General features: G+C 41.8%; 1 protein-coding gene across 1 annotated transcript in view; it reads left to right on the top strand.

Annotated features, from left to right (window-relative positions):
• The window catches only part of CREG2 (cellular repressor of E1A stimulated genes 2), a 45,472-nt gene that overhangs the window by 6,359 nt on the left and 20,242 nt on the right, over positions 1-18,871 (top strand). Inside the window, exon 2 of the mRNA XM_089681253.1 lies at positions 4,466-4,635. Within this exon, the coding sequence (XP_089537379.1) occupies positions 4,466-4,635 (170 nt within the window). The remainder of the gene's footprint in view (positions 1-4,465; positions 4,636-18,871) is intronic.

The raw sequence follows: 18,871 nt of genomic DNA on the forward strand, positions 1-18,871 counted from the left end.
TTTTTCAGTTTTTTTTCATTTATATAATAAAAAATAAAAACCCCAGTGTTGATCAAATTCCACCAAAAGAAAGCTCTATTTGTGTGAAAAAAAATTATATAAACTTATTTGGGTATAGTGTTGCATGACCACGCAATTGTCAGTTAAAATAGTGCAGTGCCGCATAGCAAAATATGGCCTGGTTATAAAGAGGGGTAAATCTTCTGGATGTCAAGTGGTTTATAGGCAGCCATAGCCCAAGGAACCCCTACACACTTCTGGAGGAACACTGGTTGAGAATGGCTGTTTTATAGTGAGTACTATACTTCTAAAGCAGTGGTTCTCAACCTGTGGGTCGCGACCCCTTTGGGGGTCGAACGACCCTTTCACAGGGGTCACTTAAGACCATCAGGAAAACACATATTTCCAATGTGTAAAGAGCAGCTGCTGTGTAGAAAGCAGCTACTGTGTAGAAAGCAGCAGTATTGGAGGTAAAACGACACTTCATGACTTATAATTACTGGGTAAATAATTTTATGGTTGGGGGTCACCACAACATGAACTGTATGAAAGGGTCGCGGCATTAGGAAGGTTGAGAACCACTGTTCTAAAGGGATACCAGAAGTGCTGTGCACTGGGTCTGGCTATAGTCAATTAGATGGCTATAGTCAATATACTTATGTGGAGAATGAACATAAAATGTATTTGGTTTTAATATGTACAAAACCTTCTAGATCTCACTAAAACTTGTAAGTCACATGACTTGCTACCCTAGCAGACCTTTTTATGATACTAATACAGTATGTCATACTACTTTACGTATATACTGTAGGTGTTATCATATGTTGTGTTAGTAAGGCTGGATTTAGTTTTTTCTTTCCCACTAGGCAAAAGTTTGCATTGCCTTGTGTAATAGCAGATGTTTTTGGCGACACATTTCTTAGGATATAATACATAAGTATAATACAACAGTATTTGTGCATGTAATGCAATATATACAGTGGTAAGGAAAAGTATGTGAACCCCTCAGAATTGACAGGTTTTCTGCAGTAAGGCCCCTTTCACACGGGGGGGGGATCTGCTTTCCCAGTGGGGGATTTGCTGGTGATCCCCGCTGGACAAGCGGATGACAGGTCTGTGTCCGCTACGCGTATGCAGAGCGGACATGGCCCACTAGCCTCTATGGGCTGTCAGATGGAAACAGACCACTTGTCCGGATCAGTATCGGATCGCAGTGATGCGTGCTCCCAGGGAGCACGCACAATCAGGGTGCGGGGAGGCCATTTATAAACAGCACCCGACCCCGCACTGCCTCTGTCTGGCCTTTTATATACATGGGCCGGACAGGAAGTGGTTAATAGTAAAAAGGTCCGGTCCGAGCATGTAGGCCCTTTACAAAATAATCTAGAGTGGGAGACTGGAGACAAAGAGAAGGCAAATTTATTAAATACCTTTTTCAGCTCTGTGTACACAAAGGAGCATGGAGGAGCTCTTGTCCATAATGGGCATGGTATTGACACAGCTCCAGATGATCCACATTGGCTCACAATCAATATGATCCAAAAATATTTAGACAGAATAAAGGTAAATAAAGCACTTGGACTGGATGGCATACAGCCACGGGTCCTTAAAGAATTGAGCTCTGTCATTTCAAAGCCATTGTTCATAATTTTTAGGGACTCTTTAATGACTGGCATAGTACCACTGGATTGGCGTAAGGCCAATGTGGTGCCAATTTTTAAAAAGGGGTCAAAATCTTTACCAAGTAATTATAGACCTGTTATTTTAACTTCTATAGTTGGGAAGATACTGGAGAGTTTAATAAAAGACCACATAGATGAGTTCCTGCTGGAAAAAAATATTTTAAGCAACAGACAGCATGGATTCATGAAAGACAGAAGTTGTCAAACAAATCTGATTTCTTTTTATGAGGAGTTGAGCAAAACCTTGGACAGAGGGGTGGCGGTGGATGTGGTATACTTGGATTTTGCAAAAGCATTGGACACAGTTCCCCACACACAGCTAATTGTAAGGTAAAGTCTACAGGCTTGGAAAAATCCGTATGTAAATGGGTAGAAAACTGGCTAAAAGATCGTATTCAAAAAGTAGTGGTTAATGATTCATACTCTGAATGGTCTGGGGTCATTAGTGGTGTACCCCAAGGTTCAGTGTTGGGACCCTTACTTTTTAACATATTTATAAACGATATAGGGTCTGAGAATAAAAATCCCATTTCAGTCTTTGCAGATGACACCAAGCTGTGCAGTGGAATAACGTCTTTACAGGATGTCTCCAACTTACAAGCCGACCTCAATGCACTGTTTAATTGGGAAACTATGTGGCAAATGAGGTTTAATGTTGATAAATGTAAGGTTATGCACTTGGGGGCTAAGAATATGCATGCATCATACATACTAGGGGGAGTACAACTGGAGGAATCAATGGTGGAGAAGGATCTGGGAGTTCTGGTAGATCACAAGCTTAATAATGGCATGCAATGCCAAGCTGCGGTTTCTAAAGCGAGCAAAATCCTCTCTTGTATTAAAATAGGTATAGACTCCAGAGAGAGAGATATCATATTACCCTGTACAAATCATTAGTAAGACCTCATCTGGAATATGCAGTTCAGTTTTGGGCACCGATTCACAGAAAGAACATTGGGGAACTGGAGAAAGTACAGAGAAGGGCAACCAAACTGATAAGAACCATGGATGAGATCAGCTATGAGGAAAGATTAGAGGAACTGAATTTATTCTCTCTTGAGAAGAGGAGATTAAGGGGGAATGTGATCAACATGTATAAATACATCAATGGTTCATATAGTGAACTGGGTGTAGAGCTATTCACTCTGAGGTCATCACAGAGGACAAGGGGGCACTCTTTACCTCTGGAGGAAAAGAAATTTAATCTACAAACACAGAAAGGTTTCTTCACAGTGAGAGCTGTGAAAATGTGGAATAGACTCCCTCATGTGGAATGCACGCCACTCCAAGGAGCGTCTAGCACAGCAGCATCCATGTAGTAGGGGTAACAAGGCTGAGTACACCAGGTGCGGGGCATAGGCACTTTATTTGTGAGTGAGATTTAAATACATTTACCCCCAATAAAATTACCAATTTTACACTATGGAAGATCCTCTTTCTTTGCTTTTTTTGTGGTGACATATTTATCCCAAACTTGCGGAGATCTGGAGATAACTGGCTCATTGGAGACTGTCCCTAAAGCGTTACAGACCACTCTAGAGATAGATGGTCATTGGCTAAGGGTGAGTCCATGTGGGGCAGCTTGTGGAGCACTTTGAGATGATTGATGAACCAAGACACTGCAATTAAGTCGAGCACATGCACTTGTTTCACTAATTTGGGACTTTTTTATTAATGGCATTTTATGCTGTGTATATATATATATGCACATGATTATATTGATGCGCAGTCTGTTTTGTTTTTAGTTCATATGTATTGTGGCACGGAACACAATTACAGGACTGCTGCAAGAGTTTATTTTGTTTTTGCATACTTATTATTGCATGTCCAATAGCGCATGAGCACTTTTATAAATATCTAATTTCTTGTGCCTTTATTGAACACACGTATTAAACATATACAGTGCTGAAGGTTAAAAGTAATTGAACCCTTGGCGTTAATAGCTGGTCAAACCCTCTTTTGGTAGCAATGATTTTCAGCAAGTGCTTTCAGTAGCTCTGCATCAGACCTTCACAACAGGAGACATTTTTGACCATTCCTCTTTACAAAACTGCTCAGCTCAAACACATTTGTAGGATACATCTGGTGTGAACAACTCTCTTGAGGTCATTCAACAGCATCTCTGAGGTTAAAGTCTGGGCTCTTATGGGTTACTCCAGAAGGAGCATTTTCTTTTTCTGAAGCCAGTCTGTGGTGGATTTACTTCGATGTTTAGGGTCATTGTCCTGCCGCATCACCCAACGTCTACTAAGCTTCAGCTGGTGGATAGCTTATTTGTAAGATTTAGTCATTGTCTATGTAGTCTTTTTACAAATCTAGTAATTCTAAAAAACTTACAGTGGCATAGCACGACACACCTGGCCCTAGTGCAATAGGTGGGCCAAGGCCCCTGGCCTTTACATACCACAGCTCCAGAAATAATATCCTCAACCCTTATGACTCCCCCTGAAGCTAACGTATCCAGCCCATTACTTCACATACCCCTTGAACAATTCCTATACCTCCTTCTGCTTTGTACAGTATTTTCCTCCAGAAGAAGCCATTTAGCTGTATACTTGCTGAAGGTAATGGCAAAAGTGAGGGAATTTGGCTGTGACTAGGTATGTCCTAGGGCTCCACAAGAAGCAAGGGCTAAGCTGCAAGCCATGATTTTGTTTAGCAAATTAATGAGATAAGTGTTTCTTTTGTAAAGTATTTTGTATATTTTTTTAAAAAATATATGTTTTGGATGAATAAATTGTGATTGTTTTATTCATTTGACTTGTATTTTTTATGTTTTTCAGATCCAGGGACTGCCTTTTGGGCAGGTTCTGTTAACCAGTGATGGTCCTATGCATAATAGCACTGGTGTTCCGTTTTTTTATGTTACACCTAAGGCAAGCTTCTTCTCTGATTTGATGAAAAATCCAGTTGCTTCTTTCACATTTGCAGATCCAGATGGTGAGGTGTGCAGGTAATCCCAACCACATGTAAGATTATCTTTTTTTTTTTTTAAGTACATCCCATTTCCATCATCTTTTTGGCTTTCTTTTGAAATTTTTGTGCAGTGTAGCAGGGAAGCTGAGGCTTCCCTTAGGTGACCAAAACTGCCCCAATTCAACCCCAGTGGTTTAATGCCTTAAATGATGTTTGAGTAGCCATTTATGTATATCCTAAGTTTGCAAGTGATTGGTTTCAGCTCTCAGTGATTGTGATTATTCACTAAGAGGTGACCATTGATGGGCTTTAACATTCCGAAATGAAGAAATATATATTCTTTACAAGCATCAAATTATTTAGTTTCTATTAAAACATGTTAAAATACTTTTCAAAACAGAACAAATAATTCTGACCTGGGGATGGTCTGAAGGGATACTTTTTTAAATGGGTGGTAAATCCATTTGGAGGTATAGGCTCTTGCCCATTTGGGAACTTCGGTATGGAAATGGTTATAAAAGAAGATGTGTGACCAATAATTAGAGTGATACTACTGTGAGAGTGATCAAGGAAACTCATTGAAAACTTTAAGTTTCATATACAGTATATTGATGTGTTTGATTGTAGTGAACGCCATATATAATCTATGCAATGTAATGCTGTATGCATCATATCTCAGTAACGGTCTATATGAAGGCACTATGAGAAAGCCTCGACTTAGGCTTGGTGCCCATTCATTTCAATAGGTCGCCCTGCCTGTGAGAAATGCAGGGAAAGAAGTCCCTGACCTTTTTGTAATATTGTGTCACACTGAACCGCATGGTGCTTGGCACGCAGAGATGTGAACCTAGCCTTAGTGGGGTTTGTTACATTGGGAAATGTATTTTAATGGATTTTATTAAGAAGTGAATAGATTGTTTTGGGTTTTTTTTGTCACAAAAAATAAACTAAAATTGTGGTGGGACAGCTTTGTAAAGAAACACGTAGAATGGCTCAGTCAAAAGTGAAAGCAGTTCCCTTCAGATGCATATCCCCCAACTTTATAAGATGTGAATAAGGAAACATTATAGCATAATGTAGGCAAAGAACAAACTTCTGCCATGCCCCAGCCATGGACCATGAAGAATTAGTACCTTAAAATATGACTGGTTGAAGTGATATTAAACCCTTTTCATGGTCTAGTGTCAGGCTCGGAAACCAGTGCCTGTGACAATAGAGAGGTTTACAGGTAGTCAGCTAGAAACAGTGGCGTCCCAAGGGAGGTGCGGGCGGTGCGGCCCGCACTGGGTAACACAGACCGCACGGGGTAGCACCTGACCCACTCCTCGAAAAGGTAAATTGTAAAGCAAGCCGACGACCCCTGCAGGATGGATCCAATCCATCCTGCGGGGATTGTCGGCTTTCTTTACAACTTACCTTTCAATGGAGCGAGTTCGGAGTCACCGCGTATAGGTTGCATGCCGACAATCCCCATAGGATGGATCAGATCTGCGGATTGGGGAGCATAATGGATCAGACTCCGATCCATTATGCTCAATCCGCAGATCCGATCCATTCTGTGGGGATCGTCGGAAGGGGTGTCACCCAGTGTTACCACACTGGGTGACACCAACCCTAGGGACGCCCCTGGCTAGAATGTACAATATGATCCCCCAAGTGGATGACGCAGGCTCATCTGAGGCATGGGTCTAAGCAGTAACCAGTATTCACCAGAGCTCCTGATGGCGGAGATGAGTTTTCTGCATGTTAGTATCAGATTGCAGTCTTCAGGATCGCCCTACCCCAGAGTCAGCAAGCCAGGGTCCGGTAGCAGATATATTAGGTAGGGATCAAGCAGAAGCGTAGTCAGTAGACAAGACAAAGGTCAGTAACAAGTAGTAGCTGGATCTGATCAGACGGAAGCATAGTCTACGAACAAGCCAAGGGTCAGTATCTAGTGGTAGCAAAGATAAGGACAACAGCAGGTATGCACGGAATAAGATAGCAGCTGAAGCAAGCACAATAATCTGACAAACAGGCAGTTCAAGGGAAGAGCAAAGGTTCAAGGTTCTAGAGAAACAATACACAAGCTAAGGTTGTCCAAGGAATCAGCCAGGGAGGTGTTTAGCACAGCAAGAAAAGCCACAGCCAGACACTGCAGAGTTTGCAGGTTCAGACCCAGGTCCTGACACCCTTACAAATACCCATTGATGTGATTAGCCTTTTGTGATACACAGGGATAAAGAAAATCTTCCTACATAAGCTGTACCTCTTTATCTACGGCTCTCTCTTATCCACAGCTTATTTTCTTTAAAGCGGAGCTCCCCCCAAAAGGGAAAATTACACTTTAACAACTTGTCCCCTGCTTCCTGTTAATAATTGGCACCATTGGGGAGCGGGTACCCAATTTTTACAGGTACCCGCTCCCATTTACGCTCTGACCACCAGATGCGGAAGTTCTCCTCCCTCACCGCAGTCTTCTGGGGCATGTCAGCCGGGTGCCCACACTTCAGATGCCAGCGCCGGGGACAGAGGACGACCGGTGAACCCGGCTGGGGTGATGACAACACTGGATCGTGGGACAGGTGAGTGGCTGTTTTTTAAAAGTCAGCTGCTACAGTTATTTCAGCTGCTGACTTTTATTTTTTTTACAGGAGACTGGAGTTCCGTTTTAAGAGGTAATGATTATTTGTAAAGAACCGATGTTTTCAGAAAATTGATGGGCAGGCATTGGTGCAGAGTTGGACTCAGTTAGCCTTCCTGGCTCTGTCATTTGTCTTGTGATGTCACTTCCAAAAGTTCTTAGGACAGCCTTCTTTCCGGCCTATGTCAGATCAACGTCAAATTGTCATTCTTCCTAGAAATGTAATTTAGAATGTAATGGTAAAGCATACCTTGCATCTAAGTCAAAGGTAAGGGAAAAGTGAGTATATTATTAGTAACTATGCATTTCTGGCAAATACAAATTTACAAGTCTTGCTAGGAAAATACGCATGCGTTGTACCTTACAAATACTTTGGAAGTATCTACTATACATAGTTTACTTTTTCAGAAAAAAATTAAAAGGTGAAATAACCTTATACCCTCCACACCCACCCCAGTCTCCACTGTACTTACCTACATGGTGATGGGCTCTCAGTGCCAAAGTAGCTGGTGTAGCAGTCCAGGGATTTGAAACCCCACTTTTCTTCCCCTTCTTTCTGTAGAGCTTCCAGGACAGATCAGAACAATTCTGATTCTGATCAGCACCGTCATGTGACTGCTTTGACCAATAAGAATTGCTCCGATCTGTCCCGTAAGCCCTACAGAAAGAAGGGGAAGAGCGAGGATTTTAAATTTCTGGATTTAAATTTTTTCTGAAAAGGGGAATTAACCCTTTAAAGGAAAACATTCAAATCTGCTTAATGTTAGGTTCTTCAGTGTGAAAAAATTAAAAGTCAGCAGCTACAGATACTGTGGCTGCTGATGTTTTTTTAAAAAAAGGCAAAAACCTGTCCAGGGATCAAACACTGTCCTCACCTGGGACGGTTCTTTGACAATCTTTGGGTCCCTGGCTCTGGCATATTTACTGTGGAAAGCTGACTGTGATTCCTTGCAGCTTCACAGCCAGCTTCCCACTGCGCATGCGTGAGTTGCAGTGCGCTTTGTGAGTGGATTGGCAGCCTCATGGGACTTTTGATGTGTCTCCGTAGGTTGCAGGTAGGGGTTGGAATTTAAGGTGGAAGTGGGAGCATGTACCTGCCAGCAATTTGTACTCACTCCCCCTCCCCCCAAAAAAAAACTCTCAAAAGAAGGAGGGGGAAGAAACTTCCCTTTTTAGGTAAACTTCCGCTTTAAAGTACGACTAAAGAGAAAACTTTTTCTTTAGTTTTGGGTAGGGTGTAGATGGATTAGAACCTATATCAGTTTTTATTGCTGTCTGTGCCCCCGTTAGGGAGCTTCACCCTCTCTATTTGTCCTGCTTACCATTATCATTGAAAGTGAATGTAAAAGAAAATCCCAAATTTTGAGTTGTCCCCAGAAAAGTAATAGTTACATAGTTAGTATGGCTGAAAAAAGGCAAAAGTCCATCCAGTTCAACCATAAAAAAAAAAAGTTATAATCCTATACCCACAGTTGATCCAGAGGATACAATTTGCTCCTGCAGGGAAGAAAAAAGCCTTCCTGATCCCACGAGAGGCAAACGGATACTCCCTGGATATATAGAGGGCAAATCTTCCTATGGGGACACTAGTTCTGGTTACTTGGAGGTCCGCAAGAGAGTCTCTTAATTTAGTGATTTCCTCTCACTTCCTGTTTTGGCTATTGGACAGGAAGTGAAGGGAAAACTCCACAATAAGATACAGATGGCAAAAAAACTGGCAGGGGTTATGACTCTCCCATGCTTCAGAGAGATACATTTATGAAAACTGCAAAAGAAAATGGCCAGTTTTTAATCATTCATATTGGACTAAAAAATCCTGCATTTTTATTTAGCTTTTTTATATTTGATGTAATAAAATTATAATAAACTGTCAAAGGAGTTATTAGGTTCTTGATAAACCTTGCACACTGCTGGACACTCTGCTGATACCAAATATGTGGTGTAAACAGCAGATGTGGTTGCTAGGTCTACATACTGTCACTTCTGTACTTATACAGTATATAATAGTCTTTGTATACACACATGAAAATAACTGCTCTACATTCCAAAGCCACTGGTGTATTTCTATATATAACTTGTATGCTGTAATACAACTCCATTAGAATGGTTTCACTTTCATTTCAAGCCCCAAGGTCTTCTTACAACGGTTGTGAATTTTTCAGGGTTTAATAAATCTGAAGATCATTAAAGTAGACCTATAGGCAAAACTTTATTTTTTCATTTTGGATAGAGCAAGGGAGGGTTATAACCCCTGTCAGATTTTCTTTTGCCATGTGTGTCCTATTTTCAGAAATTTCCAGAAATTACTTTTCAGGGACAACTCAAAATTTGGGATCTTTCACTTTCAATGATAATGGTAAACAGGACAAATAGAGAGGGTGTATCCCTAATGGCAGCACAGACAGCAATAAAAACTGACAGGTGTTCTAATTCCTCTCCACTCTGTCCAAAACTAAAAAAAAATGCTTGGCCCTTAGTTATACTTTAACATAAGGAATATCAATGAACAATACTGCAGGTAGTCTTATACTATGTGCAGGGTTTAACAACAGTTGGCTGAAAGGAAAAAGAGATTTTGTATAAAATATTAAATTTTTTACTTGTGAACTATCACACAGGAGAAAACGTATCAGAATTAAAAAGGAAAATGCCATATATGGAGTCTAGGAATTCTTTATTTTTGAATTCAGTAAAAACATTTGTGCACGCGCAACAAATAATTTCTGTAATGTTACATATATGTGTGTAATAGATTCCTTGTTGCCTTTCGCCAGGCGAATGTAACAACCCCTAACAGTCGATCCTAAGAGAAAAATAGCTTAAGAACTTCCAACCATGAGAGTTAATAGGCTAAGAACATTTGACCAGCAGGGGATATACTGTAAGGGAGACATCTGCACTGTGTAAAGTCTGTGCATATTCTTGTGTGAAAATGCCAAATGCCTGCTAAATGTGACAGCTTCCTCCTGGTTGTTAGGGTGCTGGCACCTACCAGTTTCCTCACAACCACTGACTTATCCCAAGCTGGCATTTTCAGCTGTCTTTGTTTACTGTAGCGGTGAGGATCATCTGAATGACATCTCCGGGTCCCCGCTGCTAAAGTGAACAGAGTGGGCCTGTGTCTGTGCTGGGAAGCTGTTATGAATGTGACAGCTTCCCACACAGGGCTACATCCCTGGCCCCATTTAGCTGTAGGGTGAGACATTCTCTTTCTGCAAACTGATTGTAAACAATGGGACTGTGGATACTGGTGAATGTCATTAGCAAAATGTGGGGAATGACAAGGTCACAGGGGAGGCAGACCCAATATAAACTAGTCCCCACATCTGGGTTGGCGAAGCCTGATGGGGAACTAAGACTAGCTCCCCATCAGGTCATCCTTGGTTGTGATTGACAGCCAATGGAAGTGGGTAAATTTGAAAGCTGCTATTGGACTGAATAACAGCTATGGATCCACCAACTGCAGTGCACTGTCAATCAACAGCAAGGTGGACCCTGATGGGGGACTAGTCTTTCAGTTCTTCATGAGGCTTCTCCCACTCCACTACAAACCTCCTTCACCTTGTACCTGTGGTGCAGTGGCCATGGAGGAAGCCCATTGTGGGAGGAGTGTCCAGTATATACATTGTCACCTCAGTGCTGGTCTCCCACAGATTTATGTACCTGTTGCTGGTGCACACACTGAGAATTTTGCTGCAGAGGCCCAAAGAAATTGTAAAGGGTGTTTATGACACCCTTTATGAATTCCCCCAATATACAGTTATAAACACTCATCATGTATTCCTTTCCTCTAGCCATGGACACACAGAACTGAGGACAGAAGTTAATTTTTGGAGGCCTATATTATGTATAGCCAATGTGCAGCTTCAGCATACCCCAGGGAAAGTTCCATGTCACGGGTATTCCCAGGTAGATCTTTTACCTGGCCAGTTTGGTTTTTTTTTGTGCTGGGCCTCATAGCACACATGAGCAATGACCATGACAGAGTTCATTAATGCACAACTAGTACACGTAAGTCTACCCCCTTATTCTGCTTTCTTTATTCTAACAGCATTACTCTTGCTCCACTACCCATCTGTCACCATTCAGAAAAGGTACCCATGCTTTGTCAACCCCAGACTCATTCAGATACCTTAAAAAAACCTTCCTTGGCATCTAAGACGTATGGAGAATCTATGAGTTGACTGGCTCTTCTGATGCTGTAGCCACTTACTATTGGCTGTTTCCAACCTTTGCATTTATTTGCAGATATTCAGTAAGTGCCCCCCCGCGCCCCCCCCCCCCATCCTTTCCATCACTACCAACAACACCACCATCAATCCCGCCCAGCAAGCCAAGGTCCTTGGCGTCATTCTGGACTCAAACCTTTCCTTTCAACCTCATATCAAATCACTCACAAACACATGCAGGCTCCACCTCCGGAACATCGCCAAGATACGCTCCTTCCTTACCCCAGACACCACTAAACTACTCGTACACTCCCTGATTATCTCACGCCTTGACTACTGCAACTCCCTCCTCACCGACCTACCCCAGTGCAGGCTCTCCCCGCTTCAGACCATCCTGAACTCAGCGGCCAGACTCATCCACCTCACCAGCCGCTCCACCTCTGCCACCCCCCTCTGCCTCTCCCTCCACTGGCTCCCCATTGCCCAACGCATTAAATTCAAATTGCTCACCCTGACCTATAAGGCCATTCACAATACTGCCCCTAACTACCTCACCGACCTGATTCCCAGGTACCACCCTACCCGTACCCTTCGCTCTTCACAGGACCTCCTTCTATCTTGCTCCCTGGTCTCCTCCTCCCACGCACGACTGCAAGACTTCTCCAGGTCCTCCCCCATTCTCTGGAACTCACTACCCCAATCCATCAGACTGTCACCTTCCCTCCTCACCTTCAGGCGCTCCCTGAAAACCCACCTCTTCAGGGAAGCCTACCCCACCCTCACCTAACAGCCGCTGCCCTTCCCTCCTCCTACCACTCCATCCCCCACAGCCGTTTCCTCCTGTGCCTCTACCCCCTCCCTCCTAGATTGTAAGCTCGAAAGAGTAGGGCCCTCTTACCCCTTGTGTACTGTTTGATGTTACTGTTCTGTTTCATGTATTGTCCCCCTCTATTGTACAGCGCTGAGCAAACCCTTTGGCGCTATATAAACTCAATAAATAAATAAAATAAGTGCCCAGAAACCACTCAAATTCAGATAATTTCAGAAATATAGATAATTGTAATAGTGGAGACAGCTTTGTGTGATTGAGACCAGGGGAATGTGTCCAGGCCTACAGACCCTACTGCCCTTTGTTATTACAAAAAAGAAATACTTTTGTCACAGCTGCATATTCATTTTATCATGAATTGCTTTTGTATGTGCCCTCCCTCTACTGGTCAAAAATAGCACTGCACCTATACATGTCTATGACCAGGTCTAAGATTGGCATTTGCAAAGAGCATAAAGGTCTGAAAATGCAATGAACACCACATTGGAAATAAATGCAATACTATTATAGACATCTACAGTTTTCCAAACTACATCATAATTGGCCTGATTTACGAAAGTGAGAAGTGAAACATTGTCTACTGTATGTTTCCTATCATATTTGAAATACTAAATGGTTTACATCACCTTATTTCTTACTTTAGAAAAAAGCCCTGATGACTCAAAGTTTGCAAAAGATAACATTGGTTAAACAGTAGAAGACATTTCCTCTGAATAGAAATGACTCCCTTTACACCTTCCATTAAATGTATTGTTCTACTATTGACAAGTTTTTCTCAAGTTTGTCTCCTAGCAGCAAACAAACCCTTTCTCTTTAGAACTGGTGGCTATTCAACAGCCTTGACAGACAGTTTGTATTTGTTACAGGCATTTAATGGAACATGTTAAGTAATAAAACCAGACAATGTTCTCAAATTCTCTATTCTTATTTTGAAGACCATCAGTTAATGTAGAGTTGTCTTAGATCAAAAAGGGCACAATTCTGTCCTAGAATGTCAGACCATATCAATACAAATAATTCTCCAAAATTGATTTTAAAATGCCATTTTGTCTTTTTTTAAAAAAAAAGCTCTTTGCTTTAATTTGATAGAAAAATGTAACTATTCTTTTGTATAACTGTGGCAGATTAAAGCTAGTCAAATAGTATATGTGTATACGCTCCTGTAAGATATTATTTCTGTAAATTATTTTCGGAAAAACATTGTCATTTGTTTTTCATCTAGCAATACTACCGTGTTTCCCCGAAAATAAGACACTGTCTTATATTTTTTTTGGCTCAAAAAAACACACTAGGTCTTATTTTCAGGGGATGTCTTATTTTTCCATGAAGAAGAATACGGTACACATTTATTGTTAAATGAAAATAAAGGAAATTTATTACCTGTATACGGTACGGTAGTACGGTAGTTGTCAACACAAAACAGACAAACTGTGAATCCTACAGTATCAAGAATTAACTCATTTATTCAATGACAATCATGTCATCATCTTCTGGAACATCATCATAACAATCATCATAACAGTGTCACCAGAGACAGACCAGCACTCACCACCTTCGCCGTGTCCCGTCAGCTCTGATCCTCCTGTTCTTCTACACGCATCTGCAAAAGTCTCCTCCTCTCTCCCGCCCCACGTTCACCGCTCACTCCGACCTCCGCTCCGCTCCGCCTCCACATAGCAGTGACGTCAGGACTCCGCGTAACGTCACTGGTTGCTAGACGCCAGTCGGGGCGGCCCTAGCAACCAGTTTATGGTAAATTAATTTTCATTCCGAGACAGAGCCTAGGGGGGCCTTATTTTCGGGGGGATGCCTTATATTTCACCCAGAAGGAAACCTGTAAGTAGGTCTTATTTTCGGAGGATGTTTTATTTTTGGGGAAACACGGTATCCCTGGTACCAGCTAGAGAATTTCTGCAATAGACTAACAATCACTACTAAGTTCTCGACTGTTATGTCAACAAAGATAAACCAGTGCCATGCTGTTTTGTCTGTGATGGACAAAAAGAACACAGCATGGCGTTCCAGGCACAAGCTCTTAGGGCAGTGGTTCTTAACCTGGGTTCGATCGAACCCCAGGGGTTCGGTGAGTCAGTCTCGGGGATTCGGCGGAGGTGACCCACACCCGACTCATATGATTTGTGATGACATGCCCCGCTTGTCCATCATTGGCTGCAGGTGGTCACGCAACATCGCTTAGCCCAGTGGTCGGCAAGCCGCGGCTCTTGTGTGTCGGGCGCCCGCTCCCCTCCCTCCTCTCGGGCGGCAGGGACTCAAATGCAATGATTGGCCAGTCTCGCTGCCACTCACATCCTGATAGCCAGTGATTGGCTGTCAGGATGTGTGTAGGCGGGGCAGCGTGACGAACGTGAGAGGAGCTAGGCTCCTCTCACAGTCCGCCCTGAAGACCGGAACGGCGCGGGAATACAGCGAGAGGAACGCGCGGAGCAAAGGTAAGTGAATTGACACAGGGGGGACTTGGGGACTTAATATGGGGGATGAATTAATATGGGGAATGAATTACTATAGGGGGGATGAATTACTATATGGGGGATGAATTACTATATGGGGGATGAATTATTATATGGGGGATGAATTACTATATGGGGGATGTATTACTATAGGGGGGATGTATTACTATATGGGGGATGAATTACTATATGGGGGATGTATTACTATATGGGGGATGTATTACTATATGGGGGATGAATTACTATATGGGGGATGAATTACTATATGGGGAAGGTATTACTATGGGGGATGAATTACTATATGGGGGATGAATTACTATAGCGGGGATGAATTACTATGGGGGATGAATTACTATATGGGGGATGAGTTACTATGAGGGATGAATTACTATGGGGGATGAATTACTATATGGGGGATGAATTACTATATGGGGGATGAATTTTCATACCGTTTGTTACAACATATCTTTGCGAGCAATCCTTTTCGAGGATGCTGGACATAAAGACGAAGAAAAGGAACAGACTTTGTTGCGAAAATGACATGAGAGTGGCACTTGCCAAGGTAATGCCGCGCATTTCTGAACTGGCCTCTGAAAGACAACAGCAGAAGTCACACTGATTTGCGGTAAATATTCATTATTTTGTTTTTGTGTGAAAATCGTGTTTTAATGGTTCTTTGTTCTTTGTTCTTAATGGTTTTGTTCATTTTGTGCACCTATGTATAAATATATACCTATGTTTTGAATTTTAAAAATCATATTTTATTTTTCCAATTAAGAAGGGTTTGGTGAATGCGCATATGAAACTGGTGGGGTTCAGTACCTCCAAAAAGGTTAAGAACCACTGTCTTAGGGGGTTCCTTTCTTGGGTTGGCATTTTTTCCTGAAACAGGCTATAGTTCATTAATGTTAAATAAAGGGGTGTATTAAAGTTGGACAAAGTTAACGCTCCAATTTACATTCCTAAGAGAATTTTCCAATATATAAACTCCCTTAGTTCTTTCTTATGAGGATCTAAGATACCCAGAATATGGCTTGACATTCTACAGTTGCCGGTCAATAGAGGTGGTTTAGCCTTACTTGATTTACGCATGTATTATTTTGCCTCGCAGTTAATGTAGGTGCACTGGCGAATGTTTCCACTGATGAACAGTGCAGCCACAGCTGTGGAAGCAGCAGGTGGCCTCCTCTTATGAGGCTCTCAAATTTTTTCTATCGAGCAGTGGTTCCCTCAGCAGGGGGTATAGAAATCCTATCTGTATCTAGAAGGATTCTCAAATTATCTGCTAAACAAATTTCAGATATGGCCTTGTCTTTATCTCGAAATGCTCCTATCTGGTATAATCCTTCTTTGGGGAAATGTTCTAAGTTGGAGGAAGGTCATTCTCATTATCTTTATGAGACTGGTCAGTTTAAATCTTTTACACAACTGCGGACTGAATAGGGTATACCAAGTTCATGGTACTTTCACAATGCCCAACTTAAACATGCTGTGTTGAGTCAGTATGGCCCAGGAGTAGTGACTTTTACTAATACCAAATTAAAAACTCTTCTGTTACAGTCAGAACACATTAAACTGGTATCTAGTTATTACTCGGCACTAACTTTAATTAATAGTAGGCAATGCCATCGGGTCAGTGAACAGTGGTTAGCTTTTGTATCGGACTTAGCGGAATAATTATGTCTGGAATTTCTTGATACATATGTGGGCATGGTTATTTCTTCCAGAGATAAAATAATACAGCTACGCTATTTACATCAATGTATTATACTCCTCAGCATCTCTTTGAAAGGGGGAAACAAGATTCTGCAATTTGTCATAAGTGTCAGGCCAATAAGGGATCTTTCATATATATGGTGTGGGAATGTCCCAAAGTTAGGCCTCTTTAGTCTAAAGTCACAGAATTTATTGCAGACACATTTGATCTGCCAAATGTGTGTAGTTCTTTGGTGTGCCTCTTGGGGGTGTTTGAGGATGGACAATGCTACTAAACTTTTTCTGAGGCTTCTGTTCTTTTATGTGCAGAAGCTGATAGCATTGAAATTGGTAAATACTAATATTCTTGGTCTAGTGGCATGGAAAAAAATGGTTAGTTTGGACATCCCATTATTTGAAATGACATATGAGGCTAGGGGATGCCCCCCAAAAAATTAGAAAAATATGGTACAGGTGGGCAGATTCACAAGACATGGTGGTAGAAAGCCCGTAGGGCAGTGGTGGGCAACCTTTTTTTTCAACTGAGCCAAATCTCGCCAAAACCACGATTTAAATTTATTTTGAGAGCCACATTTTTAAAACTGAAAATACATAGGATGGTACACTGTTTTTAGCTTCAATAAGTTTTTATAGTAATTCATCCCCCATAGTAATTCATCCCCCATATAGTAATTCATCCCCCATATAGTAATTCATCCCCCATAGTAATTCATCCCCCATATAGTAATTCATCCCCCATATAGTAATTCATCCCCCATAGTAATTCATCCCCCATATAGTAATTCATCCCCCATAGTAATTCATCCCCCATAGTAATTCATCCCCCATATAGTAATTCATCCCCCATAGTAATTCATCCCCCATATAGTAATTCATCCCCCATATAGTAATTCATCCCCCATAGTAATTCATCCCCCATATAGTAATTCATCCCCCCTATAGTAATTCATCCCCCATATAGTAATTCATCCCCCATAGTAATTCATCCCCCATATAGTAATTCATCCCCCATATAGTAATTCATCCCCCCTATAGTAATTCATCCCCCATAGTAATTCATCCCCCATAGTAATTCATCCCCCATATAGTAATTCATCCCCCATAGTAATTCATCCCCCATATAGTAATTCATCCCCCATAGTAATTCATCCCCCATAGTAATTCATCCCCCCTATAGTAATTCATCCCCCATATTAATTCATCCCTCATATAGCAGTAGTAAGTAAGTAGCAAGTAGTAAGCCAAGTCCCCCCTGTGTCAATTCACTTAACTTTGCTCCGCGCGTTCCTCTCCGCGTGTTCCCGCGCCGTTCCGGTCTTCAGGGCGGACTGTGAGAGGAGCCTAGCTCCTCTCACGTTCGTCACGCTGCCCCGCCTACACACATCCTGACAGCCAATCACTGGCCAATCATTGCATTTGAGCACGCTGCCCTGGCTGTTTTTTTTTTTGGATCATGCTGCAGAGTCCCTGCCGCCCGAGAGGAGGGAGGGGAGCGGGCGCCCGGCACACAAGAGCTGCATTAAAGCGTGTAAGGAGCCGCATGTGGCTCGCGAGCCGCGGCTTGCCGACCACTGCCGTAGGGGAATAATGTTTTGTTTAGATGCAAGCTCCTGTGCAAGTCGGGGCTCTGGGTGACCAATATTCCTGCTTGCCTAGGGTATATCTGGGATATGGCATTGTTTTTTGTTTATTTTTGATGCATTGATTGGGATGGGCTTTCGTACACTCCAGAATGTTTTTGAATCTTTGTCTGTTTTTCAGTTTTGTTTTTGTTTTCTGTCTTTTATGTTTTTTCTTTATGTATATCAAGATAGAATATACAGAAAAGCAATGTATGATGTTAACAGTACTATGCTACATTGGCTGAGATACCTTGTACCCTTTTTCTTTTGGAAGTGTGGAGGAGGCATAGTATGGAACATGTTTGTTATGGGTGCTGGTATCGAACTGTAATCCTGCTGTGCATTGTCTAATGTATGTGTTGGAATATGTCACCTGTATATTGTTTTTTTGTACCATTCATTACATTACATATGGCAATAAAAACAGTAAAAAAAAAAAGGACAAGGTGTGTGAGGGGAAAACAGTACTTTATAATGTGTAGAATGTAGTGTAAATGGAACTTTTAGAATCACTGTAGAAGTACTGCATGTGATAAAGCATTTGATATACACAGGATGCGAGCTCCAAGAACAAACGGTGATATATATATATATATATATACAGTTGTGTTCAAAATAATAGCAGTCAGACATCACTAACCTGATCAATCACTGTTTTTGGTAGAAATGATATTTCTACATGGCAGATAATTTATTAGCAGGTGTAGTAGAGTAATAGAAATCCAACAGACCCAACAGTCATGACATGCATGCTGCTGATTCTGTGTAATTGAATAACTAATTGAAAGGGGCATGTTCAAAATAATAGCAGTGTGGAGTTCTATTAGTGAGGTCTTTGAAAAACAG

The sequence above is a fragment of the Staurois parvus genome, unplaced genomic scaffold, assembly GCF_062004578.1.
Source record: "Staurois parvus isolate SC_StPar_1 unplaced genomic scaffold, SC_StPar_1.0 ptg000262l, whole genome shotgun sequence".
In the NCBI taxonomy this organism is placed as follows: domain Eukaryota; kingdom Metazoa; phylum Chordata; class Amphibia; order Anura; family Ranidae; genus Staurois; species Staurois parvus.